The following is a 27,956-nucleotide window of genomic DNA, read 5'->3' on the forward strand; positions in this document are numbered from 1 at the left end:
AAGAATGCATTTCTTCTCCCTCGTTTTCAGTTCTTGTAAATGGAGTGCCTGGTTCGTCTTTTCGTCCCTCTCGGGCTATTCGCCTAGGGGATCCTTTGTCTCCTTATTTGTTCATTCCATGCGCAGAACTCCTGGCTCGCTAACTCGTTGCAGCATGCCGCCATCAAGATAAACTGGTGGGTGTTTTGATTGGCGATTCCGGTATTAGAATCCCTTTCTTGACATTTGTAGATGATACCATGATTTTTGCCAAGGCCACAAATGAGAGCTGTAAGATGATCCATTCGATTTTAGATAAATATTATACAATGTCTCTCGTGAACTACCATAAGTCTTCTTTTCAAGTTACTAACAATGTTTCTTTTAGTGATAAGCTCCTCTTCTCTGAAATTCTTGGAATGCAGGAATCTAATGATTTGGGATCCTATCTAGGTTGTCCTACTATTGCGTCCAAGGTCTCCAGAGAAACATTTAGTAGTGTTGTTTCTAAGGTTACCTCCCAACTCCCCAAATGGAAGGCTAACTCCCTCTCTCAAGCGGGTCATACGGTTCTTATTCAGGCAAATCTTGCCACGAAAGCCGATTTCCAAATGCAAAGTTTCTACCTTCCTAAGCCTATTCTTGAAAAGCTTGATAAGACCTATAGTAATTTTTTCTGGAATAAAGACCCCCTTTGCTCTTCAGCAAACCTCATTGGTTGGGATCGCATCTGTAAACCCAAGTGTTTTGGTGGTCTTAGCATTCGAAGGCGGATACAATAATATTGCTCTACACCTTAAACTTCTTTGGAAGCTTCTTAAGGATAAGGATAGTTTGTGGGTCAAACTAGTTTTAAAAAAGTATGTCAAAACCCAAAGTCTGATGTCCCATAAACCTTCTAATGTAGCATCCTGGCAACGGAAACACCTAATGAGACTGGGTTCTACTTTTTGCAGAGGATTGAGATGACAAGTGGGTGATGGTACTCAGATAAGCTTTTGCTTTGATAACTAGATTTTCCAGTATCCTATTAAGGATTTGGTCATCTCGGCTCCTGGTTCTCAGCATCTGCAAGTCTGTGACTTCTTAACCCCGGGTGGTTCCTGGGACCAGCCAAAATTAGAGTTCTTTCTTCCCCCAGCTCTGGTCTCTAAAATCTCTTCTCTTTTTGTCCTGCCCCATCCTCAATCGGATGGCCTTATATAGGGTTTATCTGCGGATTGGCTTTATTCGGTTAAGTCAGGAGCGCTGCTATCCCAGGGCCTTGCGCATGAGTGTGTTCCCAAAGTTCCATTTGATTGGATTTGGAAACTCCATGTTCCTCCCAAGGTTAAGAATTTCTCGTGGAAGGCCTGTAGTGATGGGCTCCCCACCAAGTATCGATTGCTGAAAAGTCATATTTTCCTTCCTCAGAAATGTGTTTTTTGTAATTTTCACTCATAATCTGCGGCCTATTTATGCTTTCATTGCCCTTTCCCAAAAGATACGTTTTCTCATCTTCATTTTCATCATGGATGGCCTCCCTCCCTGATTGTCTTTTGTCCATGACTAGTCTCTCTTTTATTGACCTCCTTATTCGAAGTAATGAGCTGGTGGCCAAAAATGAGTTATCACTATTTGCTATTGTATTGTGGGTCATTTGGTTTTGCAGGAATAATTTGATTTCTCGAGATGAGTCTGTATCTCACATTCAAGCGGCGGTTGGTCTCATTTATAAATTTTCCAGCAATTGGTTCAAGTCAAGTTGTGTAGATTCGGTTACGGATGATCCCATCGCTAGTGCAAGAGGCCCGCTGTCTCGAGCCTTGCGGATCGGCCCAAAGACTACTTGGTCCCCCCCTCCCTCAGGTGTTTTCAAATTAAATTTTGATGGTTCTAAACTTAGTGATGGCAGTGCTGCCTTTGGGTTTGTTATTCGGAATGCGGCTAGTCAGGTGTTGTTAGCTTGTGCCCAAGCCATTGGTTCCTCGCTCTCAACGAACTCTTCAAGCTGAAGCTTGGGGATTTCATGAGGGCATTATTTTTTTGGGTATTTCAGACATCCTTATTGAAGGCGATAATTTGACGATTATTATTAACTCGATTAAGAAAGCGTGGAGCATCCTTTGAGAAATTAACAATATTGTCTGTGATGCAGGAACCGATTTAAACAGATTATCTTCGGTTCATTGTGATCATGTTTTTAGGGAGGCCAACCGAGCGGCAGATTTTATGGCGCATAGAGGCCCACTCGTGTCCTTCTCTTCTGTACTCCTCCCCTCCTTTCAATATTGATTTTTCTCTTATCATCCGTATGAATGTTTTAGGCTGGCCTCCGGACTGGGGGGGGGGGGTCTTCCTAAGTTTTTTTTCCTGATAAAAAAAACATTTATTTAAGTAAACAAAAAATCTTTATTATCCCTCTTATATTCTACTTGCATAAATTACCATAAAAAAAAAAAGAAATGAGAATTATATTTTGAGACGATAAAGTATTAAAGTTCCAAAAGGTGTAGCTAGACCATATTGATGATGGTTGTAAAAACATGTCTTAAATGTAATTACTTGTATTACACATATATTCCCCTGCCTCATATGCTAACATCTGACATCCACCTACTCGTTCCACTCATTTAAACTAAAAGTGGAGGACACTAACATATTCAAGGAACTTGGTTGGCTAACTCATAAAGACAACACCCTTTTAAGCCATGGGATTTTTCTAGGGAAAGTCAGTGAATCTAATTGATTGAGTTCCACATTGGTGAAGTAGCCACCTTTGTTAATTTCCAACAACAATCAACATATGTGCTAGACAAAGAGGGGGCCGTATATGTGCACACAAAACCCACTTTTTAGGCATCATTAAGCGTAAAAGACCTTAAGATTTGCAGCAACTCCGAACAATATCTCACAATCTTGAAAACAGGCTGAAAAGTTGTGGCCCTACTTGCCTACTTCCCTTAGTTACTATTGCTGTAGGACATATCCACAAATCACCAGAGAGCATGCGGGTGGGTAAGATTTACCTTGTCCCTTATCTTTCTTATTAAAATTTCAATATCCTATTAGTCAAGATTGGAGTACATGAAGTGATCAAATAGAGGTGACCATGGCTTGGGGAGTTACGCTTGGGAGGCTCTAAGATAGGACGAGCAGTGGTGGATTCGAGATATATAACTCCGAGTGAAAATGTCGCTAATCACTGCTCTACTTTTTCATAAGTGATATAACGTTGTAATATTTTATTTTTTATTATAAAATTTAACGATATCATAAAGAAATCCATATTTGTCTGCTCTACTTTTTCATAAGTTATATAACATTGTAATATTTTATTTTTTATTATAAAATTTAACTATATCATAAAGAAATCCATATTTGTTTGGGGTATCCATGCCACCCAGGACTCTTATTGAGTGCTCGCGTGAGGACAATACGAGCTAATAAATTGATTAAATTAACTTTAATACTATTGTGTAAGAAAAACGATTTTTTAACTAAAACTCTTAAACAAGTATATAAGACGTAACATTAAAGATGCATGATTTTGTCATAAATTTCTAACTGAATATTACTCAGCAGTTGTATTAAATGATCATAGTTAACCCTAACTTAGATCTTCTTATAGCAATATTCGTTTACCCTAATACACCTCCGAATCATAGAGGAAAACATATATTATTGTACTTAAGTATGAATAATACACAAAGCTTATGTTCCATGCAATGAGATTATTCTATCGACAACTTAGGCTTGTAGGATTCAAACTCAAGGCTTTCTTCAATAATCTAAATATCAATTTAGTGTAATACAAAATGGAAAGATTAGCAAGGAAAAAGGAGCTTGGGAAAATTTTGAGGCAAACAAGTTTGCATTGGTGAATAGGCGAAATTCGTTATTCTTATTTTTTCGTTTTTTGTGGTGATTTTTAATATTATGGCTTGTTTGGTTGAAGTTGCGAAATATAACTTTCCATGAATTTGCATTGTCCATGAAATTTCATTTCCTAGGAAGTACATTTTTTTGTTTGGTTGAACATGGGAAATTCTATTCTCCATGGGAGTTTCCACTTACCTAGGAAGGCCTAGGTAAGTTATTTCCTCCATTTTGTAGGAAATAGAACTTCCTAGGAAGTTCTACTTCCCATGTTTTTGCCAACTAAACAACAATACATATATTTACTTCCTAAAAATTCTAATTTCTCATACATTTAAAGGTTAACCAAACAAGCTCTAGGTTGATGACTAAGCGACAAGTTGAAAAAGCGAATTTCTTTAAAATCTGAAAATAAAAAACTTAGAAAGACGGTGATATTGAGTTTCATATTTAATTGCCTTTCCCCCCCTCATTTTCCAATTAAAATACTAAAACCAGGTAGGGGACATAACAATTCCTTGTCCACATACAGCAATTATATGGGTTGCATGATTACTACTCTACGATGAATGACAATATCCTTAGTGGAGCAAGTAGCACGAGCTATGTCATTCTGGTGCATGCGAAGTTGTAATTATCAGCGTTAGGTTGAGCTCTTTAGATTATTTAAAGGGTAAAAAAAATCAGAGATTCTTTTATCCTTTTCATTTCCCTTGAGTTTATGCATAACATGCCAAACAAAAGAAAAGAGTCAAGAGAAATCTCAAAGCCTTTTAATGGCCACACAAAAAGAGCTAAAAAAAGACAACATAAAGCTAGGAAAGGCAAACTGCTAACTTCCTAAGTGATCTTATCAAACACGCGTGATAATATGAAATGCACTAACCAAGCTATAGTTTTTAAGCGTGTCTTGGTGATGAAAGTGTTTACTTTGTTTATGATCTATTTGATACAACTAGTTGAAGATACAAGATTTTAAAAGTTCAAAAGTTTATGGATAAGTCAACTTATTGTATTTTTTTAAGGTAAGATAAGAGGACTCATTTGAGAGAAAATTAAGGGAAAATCCTCAAATGAGTCACATGAAATTTGATCCCTATACCTCAGGGATATGAGGTGTGAAGCGATATCACTACTCCACCACCTCAACCTCATGTAGTCAACCCATTGTATTAGAATAGTAAATGTTATAAATAAAAGGACAATTCTACAATAGATCATATATATGACACGTTTGTTTTACTAATTGCTCCTCTAATCCGAATTGCTATTGTTTTCGACTAGGTAGATAATATTGTTTCATTTATTTATAATTATTTTGGCAAACTTTCAAGAGGAAAATCTACGAGTACTAACGCAGTAAATAAATATTCGAAAAACTGGATATCGGATCTTAATTTTTAAGCCATATTAGTTATTGATGTTATTTAATCCTACTTATTTGCTTGAGAAAAAATATTAACTTGACGGTAACATGAAAAATAATATTGGAAAAATCTGAAAATAGTCTTTTTGTTTTAATGTATCTGAAATTAGTCTTACAACGTTTAATGTGTTAAATGTATTTATTAAAGGGATTGACTCGTTAAGAAAATGGATTAGGCAAGAATGCGCCTTTAAGTAGTGAGATTACTATATAAATTATGTAGATCATTGAAAGCCGCCCATACACTGAGGAAACACTGTTTTTGCTTTAGAAAATAGAACTCATCCTAGTACCTTTGTTTCCTTCTTTACGAAATAAGAGCATAAGATTAACACAAAGTCCTCGCATCATTTCATGCTATCACTTCGGATACAACGCCCATCTAAAATCCATTGAATTTGTTGCTCTATAGACTATAGATACTATTAATCAAGACATGATATATATGATTATCAGAATAAATTGGCAATAACTACCTTTTTTTTATACTAAGTTGTAGCTATATCAAAATTTTTCTAAATTTAGTACCTTTTGTGTCCCAAAAGTTATACAATAATTGCCAACTAACAAATTCCTCAGATCAATTGTCCATTTACTATGACCACAATTTATATTATACACTGGTTGTATGGTAGCTTTTTGGACTTTTCCAATAAGTAATGAGCAAAAAAAATAGCATTGAATGAGATAAGCCTAAGTGTACTTTTGATTTTTATCTCAATTTAACTCGTTTCCATCTCGATTTCTTGCATGAATAATGAGTAAATTAGATAGGAATCTCATCTGAGAAGTTCTCAATCTCTTTAAGATTTCCAATTCAAGTTTAAGGTTCATCAATTTGGAGCTAGCTATTGCAAGTAAATTCCAAAAGAAGAAGATTAGACTATTTATGCTTTTGTTAGGCTCAATTTGAAGCTATCACTTAAGATGATATCTTATACATAACATTTTGTCCTAGATTGTGAGTTTTATAAAAATTACACAATGGCATTTGGCTTCTTTGAGCAGGGGTTTGAGAGGAGTTAGACATACATATATCATGTGATTACAAACTTACCAATTTTTTTTTTTTTTTGGGTACAGAAGGAGAAGTTAGGGCACTCTTCTCTCAAGGGAGTAACCTAACAAATCTAGGTTTACAAAATAGGCTAGTGTAGGATCATTTCCTGTGTCAATGTTCACTACCGCAGCAGAAATAGTGTGACCTTTTTTTGATAGATAGTCTGCTGTGCGGTTGGCTTCGCGGAAAATGTGATCTATGGAACAAATAGTCATTTGACTAATTTTCAACCGAATATCGTTGATGAGAGTGGTAATGCTCCATGGACATGAATATCGACCTTGAAGAATGTGAATCACCACCTGATTGTCTCCTTCGACATAGATGTTCTGGATATTGAGATTTTGAGCCAAAATCAGACCATTGCGTAATCCCCAGGCCTCAGCTACAAGGGCAGAAGTTTGACCAAAATGATACGTTTGTGCTGCTAAAACTTGTCCTGCAGAGTTACGGATGATTACACCAGCCGAAGCGGAGGTCCCAACAACAGAGCCATCAAAATTAAGTTTACAACATCCTTGCGGAGGGGGGCGCCATTGAACATACACTCTGGTAGGTGGCCTGCACAGTGGGAGGGAAGAGATAGTGTGAGAGATATCTACCAATGAGCGAGCGGTCCATTCCTGTTGCAAATGCCAGGCTCTGTAGTATATACGATCTATATTGACATTACTTCTTTCAAAAACAATAGAATTTCGTTCTTTCCATATGCTCCAAAGGCTATAGCTAACTAAACGAATAATCTTAGGACGGTGGCGAAGTGAGGTAAGACATTGTTCAATATTAGTAGGTATAGTAGACCAAATTTTTTGTCTTATATGATTAGAGTTCCAATATTTTTGAGTAATAGGGCATGTGAAGAAAAGGTGACTTATGGTTTCAGTTCCTGTATGACACATCGGACAATGAGAGTTATCCGTTATTTGTCTTGTTACTAAGTTTGACATTACGGGGAGGCTATTATGTAGAATCTGCCATAAGAAAATCTGAATTTTTGGGGCAATATCAATTTTCCAAATCCAATGGAATGGCCAAGGCCTATGAGCTGTTATATTCAATCCATGAGCAAGCCAAGTTGCTGAGTTGATCGAAAATTCACATGAGCTAGTAAGACCCCAGCATGGAGAGTCCGGCATAACCTGGGAGGGGATAGGGATACCTAAAAATTTTTGAACAATATGTGTAGGTACTAATTGTTTAAGCATTGGGATATTCCATTCTCGAGAAGGCAATATAACATTATTAACAGTTAGCTCAAGATTTTCAATATTATTTATATCTAGATTAAGAGTTTCAATTAGGTTTTGTTGGGAACACCAATTATCCATCCAAAAATAAATCTTTTCACCTGTTCCAATTTTCCATCTTATACCTTTTCTCAAAAGTTCTCGATTTTGGAGAATGGCTTTCCATATGTGAGAGTCGGATGGTTTAGATTTATAGTTAAAAAATGAAGTTTGTTGCAGATATTTTTGTCGCATAAGAGTTGGCCAAAGATTCTTTTGGTCTGTTAGTATTCGCCATCCCAATTGTAAGAAGGAAAAATCAGATGTCTGAAAACTAAAGCAAATCTATGCACTTCTAAATTTATACACCCTAATTTGCCACCCATCTTTTCTACTAGTACTGCCCTTATCTTTTTTTTTTTTTTTTTTGAGGTGAAAGGTAGGCTAAATATATTAAGATGGAATAGTCGGATAATCCGATACAATCAGATCGGAGATCCAGGTAGGATCTCCATCATGCCAAACCTCATCACAATAATTAGAAGTAGCCCACTTGGCTAACCTATAAGCTATTTCATTACATTCACGAAAGCAAAAAGCAAACAAAATATTATTAAACTCCACACTTGATTGTTTAACATCCTCATCAATCAATTGGATGTCACCTCTTCTCTGGCACAAGTTGTTAATGGCTCGTATAATGCACTGAGCATCACTCTCCACAATCACCCTTCCCCACTCATTTTGCCTTGCCACTTTAAGAGCCCAAAGAATAGCAGCAACCTCCGCGTGCTCCACCGACCAGTCTTGAAGAAAAGTACGAGCCATAGCTAGCATCACTCCCCCCTCTCCGTCTCGTACCACTAGCTCCAGACCCACCCTATTGGAGTTACTCAAGAGGAGGGCCAGTGGGCTCTAGTCCTTGCACTTATCGTTCCCTTCTTGGCCCCCGCTTTTCTGAAGTTATTCAAGAAATCATGAGCCCTTGTCAATGCTAGTTCCGGGGTACATGCCTTCTGTTGGAACAAGAGCTCGTTCCTGCACCCCCACAATTGTCATGCTCTTATCGCAAACTCCTCCTGCTTATCTTTTGTGAATGTCGCAAATATACATGCCAACAATTCCTTGAAGTTTGAAGATGCTTCGTTTCTCCACCCCACTCCATCTAACCTTCAGAAATGGCAAGCCCACTCGCAGTCCCTCAGTACATGAACCGCATTCTCAGCCGCATCGCAATGCACACACTTCACTTCCGCCATTACCCTTTTCATGCGTAGATTAATATTATGTGGGAGGATATCCCACGCAACTCTCCACAATTGTTTCCAAACAGGATCAAAACCAGTTGAGCTCGACGCATTATTTTCATCTTCCATCGCTAGTCTATATGCTTCTCTCACTCGAAACTCACCATCCATGCCCCCAACCTAGCAGAGTTTATCTTCAGGCAATCGTCTGCTTATGTGAATACTTTTGATCCGCTCATAGTCCACGGCGAAAAAGACCTCCTTAATAAGATCATCCCTCCAGCAGCCATTATTCTCGTCAATTAAGGTTGATACACAAGCATTCTCATGCAATAACCTTGTTGGGTTGATAACACGACCTGATCCTTCCCCACCAAGCCACCTGTCCTGCCATATATTAATACACTTCCCATTTCCAATCCTCCATCTCACTCTCTGAATCAGTAGCTGTCGAGCTCCCATAATACTACGCCAAGCATAACTAGGTGCTGCACCTAAACCCACCTCCCACGGGCACGCATGGGGATGATAGCGAGCCTTATAAATCCGAGCCAGAAGAGAATGTGGCTGGCTGTATAACCGCCATAATTGCTTAGCTAAGAGAGCTTCATTGAATGCTTCAAAGTTATGAAACCCAAGCCCTCCCTCAACTTTTGGGCGACACATAAAGCCCCGATTCTTCCAATGTATACCATTCTTCCCACCTGAACTCCCCCACCATAATTTCCTAATGATACTCTCGAATTCATGGCAAAAGGTTGTCGGCAACTTGAAGCAGCTCATGGCATAGTTTGGGATTGCTTGCGCGACTGACTTGATTAAAACTTCTTTTCCATCTCTCGACAAAAGTTTTTCCTTCCACCCTTGTAACTTCTTCCAAATACGATCCTTTATGCTTGCAAAACTCACCTTCTTCGATCTCCCTAGGAGAGTAGGTAGCCCAAGGTATCTATCATGCCACTCCACTTCCCGCATTACTAATATCGACTTGGTTGATTCCCGTATATTACTCTCTAGATTATTGCTAAATGATGTTTCACATTTGTCTAAGTTGACTTTTTTCCCCGATAGACCTTCATACCTTCTCAAGATATCTGCATTTACAGTTGCTTCTCGGTCATTTGCACGGACAAAAACAATGCTATCATCTGCAAAAAAAAAATAGGTGAGTAATCGAAGGATCCCCTTGAGCCACCGCAATCCCATGAATGAGATTTAAATCTTGAGCTTGTTGTAACATGGCACCAAGTCCCTCTGCACATAGTAAAAATAAATAGGGGGAAATTGGGTTGCCTTGGCGAAGACCTCGGTGAGGGGCTACAATCTCAGTAGGTTTGCCGTTTACCAAAAAAGAATATGTTACAGTTGACACACATTTTATTATTCGATCGATCCACCTATTAGAGAAACCCATCTTCATCATAATTTTCTGCAAATAGTCCCAATCGATTCTATCGTAGGCCTTGCTCATATCCAACTTTATCGCCATATTTCCCTTCTTCCTAGCATTGATACGCTTCATATGGTGGAATACTTCAAAGGCTACTAAAATGTTGTCCGTTATCAGCCGACCCGACACAAAACACTTTGAGTAATAAAACTTGGCAGGAATTTTTTAAGTCTATTAGCAAGGACTTTAGAAATGAGTTTATACGAAACATTACAAAGGCTTATGGGTCTCAAATCTTTCATGTTTGTTGGGTCTTTCTTCTTAGGTATCAACACTACATGAGAATAATTTAGCTGTTCAGGCATTTGTCCACCATTCAGAAAATTCAGAACAACAGTAGTAATCTTAGCACCAATGAGATCCCAATACCTCTTGTAGAAAAGGGCGGGAAGACCATCGGGACCAGGGGACTTACATGGGTGCATCTCCTTTAGACCAGCTTTCACTTCCTCCATCATAAACATGTTGTCTAGTTCAGTGTTCATCTCCTCCGTGACACACTTATTTATCATTCCAAGATCGTCAATATTAATTTGCGGACGGGACGTAGTGGAGAGCTCGTTAAAATAATCAACTACGATCTCTGCAATCTCCTCCTTTTCCTCCTTCATTACCCCATCTTTATCTACCATTCGAGTGATCCTATTTCGCTTCTTTCTTTCGGTTGCTTTGTTATGAAAATAGGCGGTATTCCTATCTCCATCACGTAACACAAAAGGCCGACAACGTTGCCATGCTGCTGTTTCTTGGCTACGTCGTAATACTCGAAGTTCCTCCTCAACTTCACGGATCTCCTCCACCAATCCTCTAGATAAGCGCATATTTGTTAATCTTTCAAGTCTCCTCTTAAGCCAATTTGTCCTCCTAGGAACCTTCTTATACACTTTCGCATCCCACTCTCTAAGCTTTTCTCCACACATCTGGATACTTACATCCCACTGTCCCATTCCCATTAAATCCGATTCTTCCCAAATATCCTTCATAATCGTGTCAAACTCGTCCGATTGCAACCATTTAGCTTTGAAACGGAACTTGTTCGAGGTGGGCCTCTAATCCTCCTGAGCCACAACACCATGAAAACTAAGCATGATGGGAAAATGATCCGACCCATCCCAAATTAAAGTGGTAAGGTTCGCTTGAGGGAATAAAACAAACCATTGCTCCGTTGCCAGAGCTCTATCTAGCCTTTCTTCAACAAGAGCCTCATCTTCTCTTCTATTGGACTAAGTGTAGGAGTAACCTAAACATGCAACATCTTTCAGTAGGAGCTCATCAATAACACTCCTGAATTGTTGTACAGAATCAAAGTCACAAGGATTGCGGCCATTTTTCTCCGTTTCATACAATACTTTGTTGAAGTCCCCCATAATCAGCCATGGTACTTCTATCTGCTCATTCGGACTTCTTAATAACTCCCACGTTTTAAATTTGTTACTTCTTCCGGGCCACCCATAAACTCCTGTTAATTTTACCAATGGGCACCCGAGTCCTGCTTGACAAACACATCTATATGATTTTTACTCATACTCCGAAGTGTGATGTCCACCGTATAGTCCCAAAGTAATGCTAGCCCCCTGCTCTTCCTATAGGGTCAACAAAAATCCCACTCTTAAAATGTAGCCGATGTTTAACTCTCATCATCTCATGCGTAAAAGATTTCGTTTCCGTAAGAAAGATGAGAGCGAGAGTTTTATGCTTCACTAAATCGTGAAGTGAGTCAACCGCCCCGGGACTCCCTAACCCGCGACAGTTCCAAGCTATGAAATTCATTGGTCACTGAGGGCCTTAGGGAGGCCCGCCCCTTCATTTGCTGTAGATAAAATTCTTGCCTTCTTCTCACCGTTCTCTTCCCCATTCTCTGCGCTACCTTTTCTCTTCCTATCCTGAAAAACCCTGTAGGGTCCTCGTAAGTGATCATGCGATGGTCCTTAACCCTGGTCCATCTGCGTCCATACTTGGCATTCAGACCCACCTGCCCTCCACACCCTCCTTCGAAATTGGGTGCTATACTCTTCTCGACTTCTTCAGTTATATCTCCTTCCTTGCCTCCTACCTCATCATATTTGGGGCTCCCGAACTCCTCACTCTCCTGCTCTTCCTGCTTGTTATCGTCATACCTGTCCTCAACAGCCGAAGGGGGATTAAAAGCTCCCAGAACTCCACTGCTTTCTATAAGATTATGGTCCTAAATATACTATGCCCCCTCAGATTTATTTCCCCCCCTTCACTTACCCAGCATAATCTTTTGGCCTCACACTCTCCTATGACACCTGTGCTGTAAGCCTAGTCTCTTTGGAACACTCTCCCTTTGTCATGGCAGACTTAGATGCAGTCACAAGGGCATTATTGTTCAGTAAAACCGTGCTCTCTTCAACTTCATGAGCTTCCACCCTCATAGGCCTACTAACCTCCTCATTTAACTCCCTCTGATCAGGTACTCCGTCCCCATGTACTGATCTAAGGGACGTGAACAAGGCCCGGCGCACCGTGCTGGGTGGCCCTAATTTAATAGCATTCGGATCATTATAACCCCTAGATATCCCCACCTTTCCCTTCGCCAACGCTTCCAGCCAAACTCTTTCTTTCTCGCAAGTTTGTGAAGTTGGCTTGCGTAGTCTTCTTGGAGAAGCTCGAAGCCATGGTCCATACTGATATACGACTTCATCATACCTGTCGTCATTCTGCTGGTGTGAGAAATCTCGGTCAACATGGCCACTACGACCATAATAGTAATAGAAATTGGTGAGCCTTTCATACTTGATGTTAATCCACTTCACTGCTGCCCCTACACCCCCAATTTTTACGCCCCTTCTCAGTGGTTTTTTTAGGTCTATCATTACTCGAATCCGCATAAATTTCTCCCAACTTAAAGGATCATATTTATCCAACTCCATGAATTCACCCAGCACCTCTCCTATCTCCATTCATCTTTTTTTTTTTTTTTTTGATAAGCAAGCAATTTTCATTGAAGAGCAAAACATTACACCAAGCCATTTCTAAGGATAAACGAACCAACTAGGTTGGACCCTTCATCACAAAGAAAACGGCACAACAATTAAGCTTACAAGAGCATACGCCCCATTACAAACTACTAAACCATGTCATATCCCTCCTACTAATCTTCTGTGGAATCACTGTATCAATTCTAAGCTTGACTATTGCTCTTATCTGCTTCCCTGCTGCCTCCACACTTGGAATATATGCATTCCAATAGCTATTGTTCCTAGCTTGCCAAACAGAATATATTAATGCTGCAAGCCCTGCATAATACACTTGTTTCACAAATTTGGACTGCTTAGTTCTCTTTAGCCATCTGATAAGATCATGTAATGTGCTCCTGGTTGTTGTAATCCCCAACCATCTCTTCAGATCCCAGAAACATTTCTCACTATATTGGCATTGGAAGAATAAATGCACATGGTCCTCAGTCCCATTGTGACAGATTAAACATCTATCTGAGGTACTGATTCCTATTTGAGCCAGCTTAACTGTTGTCTGGAGCTTGGATTGAACTGTCAACCAGCTGATGAATCTGTGCTTAGGAACACTCAATCTGTTCCACACCATTTTATCCCAAGGCACCTTCTGTTTATCTCCTTTGATTGTATCATATACATCCTGAATGGAATATTTAGGCCATGAAGACATCTCAGCTTCAGTATAGTGTCTCTTTAAATCTTCTTTGATCTTACAAATTCTTTTCCAATACCAGCTAACACCACCTTTAGGGATGTAACTCCACCAATTTTCCCCTTTCACATATACAGATTGTATCAATTTGATCCAAACATTATCTTGTTTGGATGCAATGGCCCAAACATATTTACCCAGACAGGCTATATTCCAAGCAAACACATCCCTAAATCCCAGCCCACCACATTGTTTACTCAAGCATAATGAATCTCCATTCATCTTTTCTGCTCATTTGCCAAAAAGGACATCTAAAAGTCTCACCCAGAAAGGGGAATGTTGGAATGAAACTTCTGAGGGTTGTTGATCACCACTCACTTCTTTCAACAATAATAGTTGATTATCAAAGGACCAAGGGCAGCCCTCGAGAACCCTTTGCTTGTCAGCCACATTGTAGAACTGAAACACAAATAAATTTGTATCCACGACATGCACCGAAATTTTCTCCCTGATTCGCTATATCGATTGAATTGTTCTTTGCATTGCCTCGACAAAAAAAGGTTTATTAGTGCAAAGCTTTCCTACCAAGATCAAAGAGATCTTGACATCTACCACTGTATCCCCAGTATCATCATCCCCTATAACCCTGTCCTCATCCTCCGTCAACTTCAATTTCTCCCAGTCATTAATCAGGTCTAAAGCCATTGTCAAGTAATCGCTATGAAGGAATCAGAGTGCACGAATCAATGCTAGGGTTAGATCCAATATTGATCCCTAGTGAAGGGACGAACTAAAAACGGCCCCTGGATATCGCCAGACTCGCAACCCTACGGAAGGGACTTTTTTATTTTGGATAAAAGATTATATATTCACTAAAATGGATTACAATTCCACACTTCTCACCTTCCCCTTATCTTTTTTTTAAGTACCAAAGTTATCCCTTATCAACTCTTTACTCTTTCTCTCTTTGAACCATTTAATTTTCTCAATTCCACCACCACCCTAGTAAATGGGAAGCCACCGCCACTAAGCACCGCAACCCAACCAACACTAAGATAGAGGAACCCACCACCCGGGCCACCACCGCCGACCACCATCAACGTCCCATCATCAATAATGAATTGTAAAAGCTCTTAACCTAGCTATGTTAGGTTCTTTAACCATTGTTGTAGCTCACCGCATGTATCTAATGATCCCTTATCCATATCTATCTACTGACTATGGTACCCAACTTTCATTGTTTACACAGATCCATTTACGGACCATGGACATAAAGGCCTATATGAGATCCTACTCGACAAGTACAAGTTAGTCCGTAATTGTATTTTTTTGGCAGTAAAATCATGGAATCGCGCAATATTTTAGGATTTTACATGGAGGAAACATAAAAAAAATTTCGATTCCTCCACAAAGGAAACAAAAAAAAAACAGGTAGATCTCCATTGTGAGCACCTATTGTTTCAATTCCTTCCTGGAGGAAATTTCTTATGGTGGAATCAAAGATCTAAGGCAGTTATTCCTCCTTAATTAGTTTTAGTTTTTAATAATTCTTTAATTAGTTTGTAAATTAATCGACAAAAATGTTGTTATTAGTTGTTATTAAACAGACAAGATGTTGTTAGTAGTTTTTTTATTAATATTAATATTTGAGTTAAATGGTAATCAATAAAGAAATTATAATCAAATTATACGAATAATACAGTTACTATTTGAAAATATTTATAAGTTAATTACATTTTCATAATATAAAATTAAATATTATTCATAATGTAATTATGTAGAATAAAGACTAGTAACATATTAGGTGTTAATATTTTAGTTATATTGAATAACAAAATTATGAATATTTATATGTAAATATTGGACAAAATTAGACACTAAATATTAATTATTATATCTCTTAAGTTTATGAGTCAGATTTTGGAGGGGATTACGTAGATTATACACCTTTTTTATAACGAAGAAGCTTGGACGAATTGAAAATTAAGCGGAGAAATGGTGTAAAGAAAGGGCAATAGAAATTACATTTATGATAGTTGTGTCATCAGGAAAATCTGCACATGACAGTTGAGAAAGTTCTTATTTGAGGTGTAATCAGGATGAAAGGCTAAAGTGATTTCGCTTTGTGGTGGAAACAAATTAGCAGACTTGAGATTTGTGAATTGAAATTGGTATCTAATCATCAACGTATCATCTGAGCCGAAATATGAAGTTATCGTTGTTACCATGAAAGATTTTTGGAGGGAATTGGCCATTCGTTATTAAGTACATACGTGAAAATTACTTGCCTAGTATACAAAGTAAAGTTTGTTTAGGTACAGAAAAACAATGTCTTTCATCCAGGTATACGTCCGGCCACTTGTCGAGTTAAGAGCGCACATGCATCAATGAAGGGATAGGCAGGGCCGACCCTGAGCCTTGTTTGAAGGGGCAATGGCCCACGACCCATGCCTACAAGAGACCCAGTCTTAAAAAAATAATTTGCTGGCAATATTTTTGAACGTCAAGACGTGAAACTAGGGAAGAAAGAGAAAAGTGTTGTCAAATTAAACACTCAAACCCATGTTCTAAACCTCCAAACGCTTCATCTTCTTCACTCTTTAGTTATTTTCTCTCTCCTTCCTCTGAATTTACCATGATAAAACCCTAATTCCTCATTTTCGAAACCATCCAATTCGAATTCAATTATCATTCCGCACTCGAATTAGAGCCCATAATATTTTTCCCTCTATTGAAACCCTATTTTTTTCCATTTCCTTTTTCTAGTTTTCTTTACAATCATTTGTTCGTACTTTTTCAGTACAGATCCAAAATTTTCTTAGGCAATTAAGTTCGAAATAGTGGCTTTTTTTTGGACATCAACTATTTATCATCGAATTCGCAGAAGTTCTTGCAAATATAAACTTAGGTTTTCCGTTAATGTCTTTTGTTTTAGGGTTAGATATTTGTCAATTTTTAGGGTTTTTAGTTCTCCAGGATGAATGATAATGGTAGAGGTCGTTACCGTCGAGAATGGGAAGAGGAAGAGGCGAAATTGGCGGAGATGTAGGAGGTTTAGGTGGTGGTGGGATGAGTGGAGACCCTAATTTTCAAAGTAGGAATTTTTCAGCAACAACCTTATGCTCAAAGGGGGATGTTGCCGAATCAGCACAAGCAACAACAACGTTTTTAACAGCAACAATGTATCAACGGTAGCACCAACAGAACAAGCAGATGCAACAACAACGACAATGGCTTAGGAGCAATCAGCCGGAGGTACTTGATGACTATTAAGGATCTCTTTCTTTCTATTTTTCCTTATGTTGGATACTGCATTTTTAATTTTATGGTACTTGATGCTCGTATAGGTTTATTATGAATGTGGAAGTATCTTTTTAATAATAAAATGTTAGGCGGGCTTATTATTCTCTGAAATTATCGCAACAAGTTTACTTATGTGCATTCTTTGAAATTATCACATCAAGTTTTTATGTGCATTCTCTGAAATTATCACATCAAGTTTTTATGTGCTTTTTCTGAAATTATCATTTCATTTCATTTCATTCTCTGAAATTATCATATTTTTAGTATCATGTATTAAGTGATGTTATATGCATGAGTTGCTTGAACAATTAGTTTTTTGTAAATTTGTTTGTAAGATTGCATTCGCTTAAACAATAACGGATTCATTTAAATAGAAGTACCGTCATGTGTTTTTAATTTGTTCTATTATAAATTGCATTTTTTAAAGGCCCCCAATCTCCTATTTTGCCTAGGGCCCCAAAAAGGGCAGTCCGGGCCTAGGGATAGGTTGGACAAGAGTGTCAGACACCCTTTTCAATGTTCTTCATTGTGAGATAGAGAACCAAGTTTTTAATTTTTTAAGGAATGACGCAGGACCTTGAACAATGACATGATGACGTATAAACTGGAGTTTAGACCTTTTACAGCATGAGCAAACACATATGTTGTTGTAGGCCAACGAGGCGAATGAGCGTTGTGGATGTTCGCTGAGGCAATGCATGTCATCCCTTGTGCATGCTTTATATGTAGACACTTTGATGCGAAAAAGGGATTGTATTTGACGGATATACATTCTTACTGGAAACATTAATTATTGGTGATGGACTTGATCACCAACCCAGATTTTGTATTTAAGGCAGCATTGGATGCTTAGTACTTTTGAGCATTGGTTTATGAAGTGAATAGTAATGATTTTGTCATCTTATGTAGCGCTACTCAAGTGTTAGAGGAACATTTACTAGTGGAAATAAAAAGGCCCATTTGATGCGATTAAAATCGGACTTACTGATGCAGTTTTGGTCCATATTGGGTGAGGTAGCAGCAGTTATAAAAATTTAACTGATGCAGTTACAAACCGCATTAATTAGGCATTAACTGATGCGGTTGCATCACAAAATCGCACTAGCTTGGCGGAAAAACTGATGCGGTTTTGTAATAGAACCGCATCAGTAAAGGTTCATTAAAATTTCTTTCAAAAAAAAAAAGTCTAGCCTATTGTCTTGGCTATAGATAGAATATCCGCATTGAGCCCTATTCAAAATTTTGGTACAGTAACTTTGGTATTCACCGAATTCAAGGTTTGAAAAAACGAAATCAAAATCCACCAACATTCAACATTCCAGCCCCATTCAAATCCACCAACATTCAACAATCACATAGCGAAAAGATCAATTACTTACGAAATAAGAACAAACTAATCAACTAATCCAAGAGGTGGTGAAGAACTCTAAATTACAAAAAAAAAAATAACAAGAAAATGAAAATAAAAAATAACGAATAAACTAAATTACATGAAAAGGAAACCAAAATAAAAATAAAAAAGAATTTTTTTTTGCGAATTAGTACTGGTGGTTGGTTTTAAATTAGGATTTTGTGCGTGGTTGTTTAGTTTTCGAAACGAGAGAGGGTGAGAGGAATGATGGTGCTTGGGTGCGAATTAGGGTTCCATCTCCTTGCCGCTTCTTGCGCTCTTCTTTCGATGCTACTTGCGTCGCGTTCGTGCTCTTCTCGCCGCTTGCGAATTGTCGTCTCCTTGCCTTGTATGGTGGTGGGCCTCAATGTTCGCCGATTTCCAAGAAATCAAAGAGAGGGATGTGGTGGTTGCGTAATTCATCGGTGTTTGGAGGTGAGGGATGTGGTGGTTAGTGGATGAGAGAGGGAAGAGGAGAGGGTTTAGGGTTTCAGTGAGGAGAGGGGCGGATGAGAGAGGGAAGAGGATAAGGTTTAGGGTTTGAGAGTTGAGGGAAAAGGATAGGGTTTGAGAGTTGAAGGGCGGATTATAATATAATTAAGGGAGTGGGCTGGGGATTATAAGGGAGTTGGCTGGGTTCGTTTTTTTATATAGAAAAAATAAGAGAATCTGATGTGGTCCACCAAACCGAATCAGATTATAAAAAAAACCGCATCAGTTTTTATAATCTGATGCGGTCCACAAGAGGAACGCATCAGATTGTCCTCCTAGCTTTCCCTCCAATTTTTAGTGTTGATTTTCGGATGCGATTTTACAAAAACCGGATCTGTTACTAAGTGACATATAAGGTTTTTTCCACTAGTGATATCATCCTGGTCAATCAAGTATGTCGAGCCTGCAGTGAACGAAAACCCTCGCGACAGACCTCGAAAAAATTTGCCAAGTAGAAAAGGGAACCCTAGTAGTTTTGAGTATGCTTCTCGTGGTACATGAGCTTCTTCTTCCAATCGTAAAAGTCGCTAACATCAGTTATGAGCATGTGTTTACTTCTTGAGGTGATCAGATTAATTATATTTCTCTTAATTATTATACTTGAACGAATTATATTACTTACGTATCATTTGAATGTTTTAGGGTCAATGTCAACAAGATTTGGAACATGCTCGGTTTCATAACACCGACGGACTACGGGGATCATCTTGCTTTTCATTATTGAAAGGTGCACGGATGTCCATGTAGATGATAATCCAGGATTTCGAGTCGTTGCCGATAATTTTCTGGGGGGCGAGGAACATTTGCTACATACATGTCTGAGTGAAAATTGTCAATAAAATTGCTATTCATCAAGAACTTTATCAACACATCATTTACTTCGATAAAATGGATAAAATCGATAAAGCAATACAGCCATTACATGGAGTGGTGGCCCAACATCTCAAGCGCATTGTATGTCAATTATGCAAGACTTGTTTCCTATTACTCATATCTTCAATGCCACAATCATATTCGTCGCTCGTAAGGGAACGTGGTATATGTGCCTTGTTGTCCTCTCTTGGTGCTCGTATGAGCATTTTATTATTAATAATAATTAGGCCACCAGATAATTTGGTGATAGAATATAAAATCGAACTTAGTGCTACTACCATCAGTTTAAACTTTTAGTTGAATTGGTCATTTGACATTTGACAAACTAATTTCGTTTAGCTTATCAAAAATCTTAAAGTGATTAGATTCGACCTGGCTCACGCCCTCAAATAATCAGACAACATCAAGAATGAGTTCAATATATTGTTATCTTTATTTTAAGTCTTATCCAATATAGTAACTAATAAGTAATATTTTTCACTTTGATTGATAAGGAGAAAATTGTATTATAGTTGCGGGTTGAATTATATAGGACAAGAGTCATAACACCTTGAAAGTAGGTTGGATCTTAGTGGAAAAACACATGAATTTTGAGGCATGCATTTTGACCATATCCAATAGTAACCTCCTTTCTTCAATTCTTTTTGCCTGAAAAAGCTTAAATTTTAAATAGGTTGTTGACGATTGACATCATTATCCTATATGTTTTACAATCTACTCAATGAGGAAGCATTAATCCCTCAAAATCTACCCTACCCTTATTTTAAAATTTCGCCCTTTTTATGTTTACCTTTTCACAATATTTTTTGGTGGTTTGCTACCATCTATAAATTCCCACTTTGTGTCTCCTTATTTTCACACTACTTAATCCAATTCTACCTATATAGTATACCGTTTCTTTCTCTCTCTAGACATCTAATTTTCTCTCTCTTAATTTATTCAGTTTCAAATGGGTACTGAGGCTATTGAGATAATTAATTCAAAAGCTTTAACAGCCATTTTTGATAATAAACCCAACTCATGTTTCAATCAAGAGAATGAGTTTTGGTATGAGGAAGAAATTGATGAGGATCTCAAATGGTCTTTTGCTTTGAATAGGTTTGATTTTATTTCTCTCTCCTTAGTAATAAATTCAATCGTGTTGTTATTTAAACCGTTCATATCAAAGTTTTTTTTTGTTTTGGTTAAAATTAATGATACAAATTTTATGTTCTTAAAAAAGAAGAACGATGATTTCCATTTAATCAATGCCAAAAAAAAAAAAAGATAAATGTTACGTGGTAAGTTATTAAAATTTATCTTTTTGCCATTGTTCTAAGATAATCATGCATGTTCGTTTTAAAAATACATATTGCATGGGGGAGATTTATAATAGAATTGTTTTGTATCTTTACAAATCACGAGATATTATTTATAGAATTCTTAAAACTTTCTTTTAGTAAAGATTTAATTATTATCAAAAGTCATATGATACACTTTGCGGAATTTCAGTGGGGCAATTTCTCCAATATGTTTACAAGTACACTAAGAGTATCTCAATGTTCTTGTTGCAAGTACACTAAGAGTATCTTAATGTTCTTGTTGCTCATTCGCTCATTCGCTCATTCGAAATTATCTAAATGAATAAATAAAACAATCTTTCTTGTATAAAAAAATATTATATCTAAAATTTCCCATATATAATGTGTACTATGAGGATGGTAACAACTTAGATATGGATTTAGTTCCATCACCATTTTCAAACTTCAAATCTAGCTCAATTAGATTCAAAATTTTAAAGATCTAGGTCCAATAATATAATGATTCAACCGTTTAGATCTGGATTTATTACATGAAACATATATTTTGACTCCAATAATTATGTCTCACTTCAATAAATATAGAGTAAATGTAGTGATTGATATTGTGTGGGTATGGCCATGATTATCCTTAATGTTACAACAAAAGCTTATTGATGTATTTGTATCAGCGTGCTGCAAAAAGCGACTAGCGAATATCAGGACATTGTTTTACTTGACACAAAACGGTTCGGGAAGGTTTGTGGATCTCTACTCATATATAGAATGTCGAATATCTAATTACTTTTCTGATTTTAAGGTACATTATATGAGGTATTGAGGTTACAATATATGAATATTTTCGTTCTTTCATTTACTTAGGGCTACATATATATCATTAATCATGCTTTAAAAAATTTATTGCATGTCTCTAGAAAGTTGCAATTCGCTAAAATTTTGAAAGTCCTCATGTTACACCCCTTATAAAGTAGCACCAAAAAAAGTTGATAGTTCGCCTCATCTTGTATACTTCTTCCGTCTGGCGTCTTGAAACAGTTGTACCGTTTTTATCTATTCACATCTTACACTTAGATTGTCTTTGGTGATTTATATTTTAGGAAACGTAGTCATGTGGGGGTCTTGTTAGATTTGTCTCGATGTTTATTAAAACAAATTTTTTTATAATTTTTATTTATTGATAATTAAATGTATTAATTATAGTTGAAATCATACATCGAAATGCGTGAAAGTTAGAAATAGTGTTAATTATTTCTAAATGGAGGAAGTATTTACCTGGGAGAGAACATTTGTGTTGGACCATAAGAACCATGCGGCAATTTTTTGGTTTTTCAGATATTAGTTTTTTAATTTTTACTTTGAACAAAAACCAGCGATATCTTTTTATGGCACTTTACCTAGTGTGTGATTTTTTTAGGTTGATTTAATTTTCCCTCTTTTAATTAGATTTTCTTTCAATTTATTTCTTTTTTAAATAAAAAAGCAGTATTTTTTATGCCAATATACCTAGTGTGTTTGAGGCTGATTTGGGTATCTAAAATTGTAGGTGTTGGTACTTGATGGTAAAATGCAAAGCGCGGAGGCTGACGAATTTATATACCATGAGTGCTTAATTCACCCTGCCCTCCTTTGTCATCCAAAGTTAGTACTACTTCTAATACTCGAGCTTTACCTATTTAGTATTTACCTTTTACTTAGATGTTTGGTTTAAAATCATTGGTTGCACCATCTACTGATCTACTTATAGTATCTACTTTTGATTTTCTCTTTCAGACCCAATAAACTAAAGTTTCCGCCAAAATTTATCAAGTATATGTATTTGGAAAATACAAATTGAGACGAATCAAATAAGATCCAACATGACTATGTTTTTTCCTTATGTATATCAACTAAAAGACAGTCAAAGTTACCAAGTGAATAGTACCAATGGTCAAAATGTCCCAACATTTTTGGGACAGAGGGAGTATATGCATGGATCATTGTGTTAATACTTAGCAAATGACTATATTTGAAATGAGATTTCATTATTTGGACTTAAGAAACTTTATTTGAATCCCTTCCTAATGTAGGATGACAATTATACTCAATAATGAATTTGGTCCACTTAAAAAGGAATAAAAATTTAAAAGTGAAGGGGAGAAAAAAAAACATAGAGGCAATTTTTGCTAATATGATTTTTCTAAAATAAAATATTGTCGTACAATTATATGAATAAGTAATGATGTAACATTAATCAATCTAATATTTAACTTAATTTGTAAGTTTGGGGGGGGGGGGGGGGAGAATAAAACGTATATATCCAACTTCAAGGTTAAAATCTGTCTACGAATATGCCTTTCATGCACCCTCAAAAGGGAAATTTCACCACCAAACTCTCAATAATTAATTAACTAAAAATAGTACATAGTGGTTGGTTGATATACCACTATGGCTGATGATTGTTTACGACATTTTGTCGCCTATCTCATCCGCACATCTAAATTGATCATAACTCATAAGCTATAACATGCATGCGTGCAATAATTATCTACCAAATACTCCTATAGTGTGGAGTTTTGTGGGAGTTCAAATCAAACTAGTAAAAATACTATATACTCTTAACATGGTAGTATTACACTAGCACTTGTAGTAGTTGTATTGATACTTGCATGCGTCATGCTTGATAGGCATTGTGGTTATTCTAGTGACTAATGGACCATGATTATGTTTAATGACATATTAAAATTGATAGCAGCCCCAAAACTATGTTCATTATGGGAGGTGGTGAAGGTTCTGCGGCTAGAGAAGCTTTTAAACACAAGTCAATTGACAAAGTGGTCATGTGTGATATTGATCAGGTAATTTGTTGCATATTTTCATAAATTAACTCAGCACTCATTATATGAATTCATGACTGATTATATATATCGTACTAATTGAATAGAGTACAAGTTCATGAAGATTTCAACTTACTATCTAACATTTACGTAATAAATATAGACAAATCGACTCCCACAAGAATAAAGCAGACAAGTTTGGACGGCGACTATACAAAGTAGTGAAATTTATATTGATAAGAGGGTGTTTCTGCTAAGAAACTAGTCAAAAAAGTAATATTATGTGTGAGAGTTAATCTTGAGTTGAAATGTAATCTTGAGTCTTGTCACTTAGGAGTCCTGCAAAACAAGGAAAAACTGGCTCGGGGTGTTCTGGGAAAAACCCCTCCGTCGCTCAAGTTAGTGACAGGCTAGAGAGAAAAAGTAAGCAAGTCTAGAGAGAGATGTTCTGGTTTTATTAAGTGATAATTTAATACCTGTTCATTGATGAGATAATTGAACTTCCACTATATATTAAAATTTTCTTACACACTATCTTTGTTGAAGATATATGAATGAGATATTACTACTAATTAATGGTCTAGTGCATACAATTAACTACATGTACAACTAATTATGTGTGTATATTTTAAACATGCAGGAGGTGGTGGATTTCTGCCGTAAACACTTGACTATTAACCAAGAAGCCTTTAACAACAAAAAGCTTGAGCTTGTGATCAATGACGCAAAGTATGTTTCGGACACTAACAATTAAAAATGCATGCATATACAACTCTTAGGAAATTGTAATTAGTTTACTAATAAGAAGTATACACTGTTTTTATTAATTGTGTAGGGCTGAATTAAAAGGGAGGAAAGAGAAGTTTGATATAATTGTAGGAGATTTGGCAGACCCAGTTGAGGGAGGACCTTGTTACCAACTCTACACCAAATCTTTCTATGAGAAAATTCTCAAACCTAGGCTCACTGATAATGGAATCTTTATTACTCAGGTTCGTTTGATAATCACCTTTTGGTTTAATTTTACTAGCTAGTATCAATTAATACTAACTTGTATATTTGAGCTTCTTTCGTTTTTCATAGTTCACACCGTACCAACTTATGTAATTTTATATGTCTTGAATCTTTTTTTGCTTGTGGGGGTATAGGCTGGGCCTGCAGGTATCTACACCCACAAGGAGGTTTTTTCATCTATTTACAACACCATTAGACAAGTCTTCAAATGTAAGTCTCCATATATTGGTGTAATGGTGTTAGCGGGCACAATGGCCGCTATCTGTTATCGCTTTTTCATTTTTCGAATTTGTATATATATATGTATATACTACCTCCTTTCACAGTACATGCACCATTTGCTTTTTCACGCACTACATTGCTCTTCTTTTGAAAATAATATCTTCAATTGTGTATAGGTAAAAATTATAAAAGAATTGATATTTGATTTCCTCGCATTGAGACGAATTTGACAAGATCTCACTTGACTATGTTTTTTCATACATAATTTTGAGAGAAAAATTGTCAAAGTTAGTTGATAAATAGTGTCCAAATGAGAAATGGTGCATGTATTGTGAAACAGAGGAAGTACTATATATCTACATTGTTGGCTTTGTATTGAGCTCTCTTTGTATTTTTTTTCTGCAGATGTAGTTGCATTTACTGCTCATGTGCCATCCTTTGCAGATACTTGGGGATGGGTTATGGTATGGACTGGACTAACAATCTAAGTATAAATATTTGTAGTACATCACTCTTCATTTTCTGGTAAATTTACATGATGATATCGATATGTAATTGCGAGTTACTAATTAGTATTGTATGATTAGGCCTCGGATCATCCAATTCTTATTAATGCTGAGGATCTCGATGACAAGATCCAAAATCGAATTGATGGAGAGCTGCTCTATCTCAACGGGGCTTCCCTGCTTTCCTCAACTACCCTCAACAAAACACTTTCTCAAACGTAAGCTAACCAAGTTTTTATATTTTCCCCCCTTATCTATTTTTTGTTTAGGAAAATGATATACATAGCCCTTAGAGCTATGTATAAGGTGCTTAAAATGGAAATAAAATATTGAATCAAACATTTATTACCTATGTTGACGTGAAAATGTATCTTGAATTCTTAAACTACTTCCTTTTAAAGAAATGTATCTAATGCTTATATGTAGCCCTTAAGGCTACATATAACATTACCCTTTTGTTTATATCCTTGATTGGATTTAGGTAGCGCTGACATATGGGTCGAGTTGTTTTGCGTCTGTGTTGAATCAATAATAAATGGGTAGCAAATTCATCAACCCAAACTTAACCTATTTACTAATCAAATTAGAACCAAAGATGTCTTGGCCTAGTGGTTAAGATTGAGGTGTTGTGAACGATAGGTCACAGGTTCGAATCCCCCCTCCCCTTCTTTGTACTTTGTACCGCCTTCGTGGCTCATATGGATATAAAAAAAACTAATCAAATTAGAAAACTCAACTCTAACTCGAGTATTCATTACGAAAAGTATGCATGTTTGATGTTTTTTAACATAAGTATGACTTGTATTGGACTCTTTTTTGTCTTTAGCAATTTCTATAGTGACATTTTTGTCTTTTTATTACCAATTTTCTGTCAATATAAATTTCTAAGAATTTTTATGAAATGAGTTAATCGAGTTACAGACGGATAATTTTGGGTTGGAAAAGTTAACCTTATGTAACTCGCTTAATCAAACATCATTAAAAGCATTGAAAGTCTGAACTATCCTAATCCATTAATTTCATGTTGGAATAACTTTGCCAATGCTAAAATCAGGTGTAGGAAGAAGTTTGATTTCCTCAAATGTAAGAAGTTGGGTTACTTATATTGTAGCTTACGAGCTTGGGGAGCACTTTCATCTCCCAAGTTCTGTAAGCCCAATTAGTTATCTACTTCAAGAAAGAAAATTGTTGGATCGAGTCGATGCTACATTTTACTTTTCCTTTCCATGGATCATACATGTTTGCGGAGAATGCCAAAATCCCGGAGATATCTAAACAATGGTCCTAAATCCAACTAATTATATTTATACTGAAGAAAATGCAAGAAACTCATAATTGATTTATACATGTAGATATAAAATTCTTACAATTGATTGTGTTTTCCCCCCTTTATTTTGGTCAGGTTGCTGCAAGAAACGCATGTCTATACTGAAGAAAATGCAAGGTTTATATATGGTCATGGACTATCTAATCGTCTTTTAAGGATTGGAGCAGCAGATACAGATCCAACCTCCACTAAATGACGTTGCTGTTGAACAGAATAGTAGCTTCTAAAGGTTAAATGAAGAAAAGTATATCTAGGGCACTTATAGGAGTAAAAAAGCAAATTAAAAAAAGGGTCTTATTAATTATTGTTGTTGTAGAAATTATATTAGTAGAGCACATGCGACGGAAAAAAGCTGTCTACTCTTCAGTCTTCACCCATGCTTTATATGAATGAAAGTTTGAGGCATTCCTCCAAGAACTATTCTCAAATCTCAATAGCCAAGGCCCAACCGCCCAAGAGATAAGGTCGTATCGAAAACTTAATGGCCTTATTCTAAGGTTGAAACTAGATGATTGGGTAAAATACCATATACAGAAGAACAGAAGAAATGATGCTGTTAGAAAATAGGGTGTTGTAGTTTAATTATTGCGGAACAGAAAATCAATGAAATAATAAGGGTGAGAAAATAATAAAGATGAACAAACAAATAACACAAGAATTTACGTGGTTCAATCAAATTTGACCTACGTCCACAGGTGGGGGATTAGAGCTTCTTCACTATAATGGAGAAAATCAGAGAGAATAATACAAGGGATCCTAAATCTAGAGGCTAAAAGTGTTTCATAAGTTGTGTTAATAATAATGAACACCAATAGCCCTTTTATAATCATAAGGACCTCGTA

At 36.7% G+C, this 27,956-nt stretch overlaps 3 protein-coding genes across 4 annotated transcripts; 1 reads left to right on the forward strand and 2 right to left on the reverse strand.

Annotated features, from left to right (window-relative positions):
* Positions 1–8,976: 8,976 nt before the first annotated feature.
* Positions 8,977–11,229, reverse strand: LOC125494872 (uncharacterized). Its single transcript, XM_048638730.1, has 2 exons — positions 10,461–11,229; positions 8,977–9,944 (listed from the first exon to the last, which is right to left on the reverse strand). The coding sequence occupies exons 1-2, from the start codon at positions 11,227–11,229 to the stop codon at positions 8,977–8,979; spliced, it is 1,737 nt and encodes a 578-aa protein (XP_048494687.1).
* A 2,098-nt stretch (positions 11,230–13,327) lies between these two features.
* LOC125494873 (uncharacterized) lies at positions 13,328–14,581 on the reverse strand. Its single transcript, XM_048638731.1, has 3 exons — positions 14,462–14,581; positions 14,248–14,335; positions 13,328–14,163 (listed from the first exon to the last, which is right to left on the reverse strand). Exons 1-3 carry the CDS (start codon positions 14,579–14,581, stop codon positions 13,328–13,330), a joined length of 1,044 nt encoding a protein of 347 aa, XP_048494688.1.
* A 6,198-nt stretch (positions 14,582–20,779) lies between these two features.
* On the forward strand, positions 20,780–27,940 carry LOC104886577 (thermospermine synthase ACAULIS5). 2 transcript variants are annotated; one of them, XM_010671035.4, is made up of 10 exons: positions 20,780–21,032; positions 21,904–21,970; positions 22,776–22,870; positions 23,961–24,066; positions 24,686–24,774; positions 24,881–25,037; positions 25,194–25,269; positions 25,687–25,745; positions 25,869–26,005; positions 27,190–27,940. In XM_010671035.4, the coding sequence occupies exons 1-10, from the start codon at positions 20,884–20,886 to the stop codon at positions 27,308–27,310; spliced, it is 1,056 nt and encodes a 351-aa protein (XP_010669337.2). In that variant the 5' UTR covers positions 20,780–20,883; the 3' UTR covers positions 27,311–27,940. The 2 variants fall into 2 exon arrangements, with proteins under 2 accessions (XP_010669337.2, XP_010669338.2); XM_010671036.4 differs by having other exon boundaries at positions 23,964–24,066.
* The last annotated feature ends 16 nt before the right edge of the window (positions 27,941–27,956 follow it).

The sequence above is a fragment of the Beta vulgaris genome, chromosome 2, assembly GCF_026745355.1.
Source record: "Beta vulgaris subsp. vulgaris cultivar EL10 chromosome 2, EL10.2, whole genome shotgun sequence".
NCBI classification, from domain to species: Eukaryota; Viridiplantae; Streptophyta; class Magnoliopsida; order Caryophyllales; family Amaranthaceae; genus Beta; species Beta vulgaris.

What these genes read in the sequence shown, in the direction of transcription:
- LOC125494872 (XM_048638730.1), bottom strand. Translation starts at nt 11,229, where the DNA reads ATGAAGGATATTTGGGAAGAATCGGATTTAATGGGAATGGGACAGTGG. An exon ending in TTTGAGACCCATAAGCCTTT is followed by an intron (nt 9,945 to 10,460) that starts GTAATGTTTCGT and finishes TTTTTTTTGCAG; the next exon opens with ATGATAGCATTGTTTTTGTC.
- LOC104886577 (XM_010671035.4), top strand. Translation starts at nt 20,884, where the DNA reads ATGGGTACTGAGGCTATTGAGATAATTAATTCAAAAGCTTTAACAGCC. An exon ending in TCATGTGTGATATTGATCAG is followed by an intron (nt 24,067 to 24,685) that starts GTAATTTGTTGC and finishes TTAAACATGCAG; the next exon opens with GAGGTGGTGGATTTCTGCCG. An exon ending in CATTAGACAAGTCTTCAAAT is followed by an intron (nt 25,270 to 25,686) that starts GTAAGTCTCCAT and finishes TTTTTTCTGCAG; the next exon opens with ATGTAGTTGCATTTACTGCT.
- LOC125494873 (XM_048638731.1), bottom strand. Translation starts at nt 14,581, where the DNA reads ATGGCTTTAGACCTGATTAATGACTGGGAGAAATTGAAGTTGACGGAG. An exon ending in TCAAGATCTCTTTGATCTTG is followed by an intron (nt 14,336 to 14,461) that starts GTAGGAAAGCTT and finishes TTTGTGTTTCAG; the next exon opens with TTCTACAATGTGGCTGACAA. An exon ending in ATTGTTGAAAGAAGTGAGTG is followed by an intron (nt 14,164 to 14,247) that starts GTGATCAACAAC and finishes GCAAATGAGCAG; the next exon opens with AAAAGATGAATGGAGATTCA.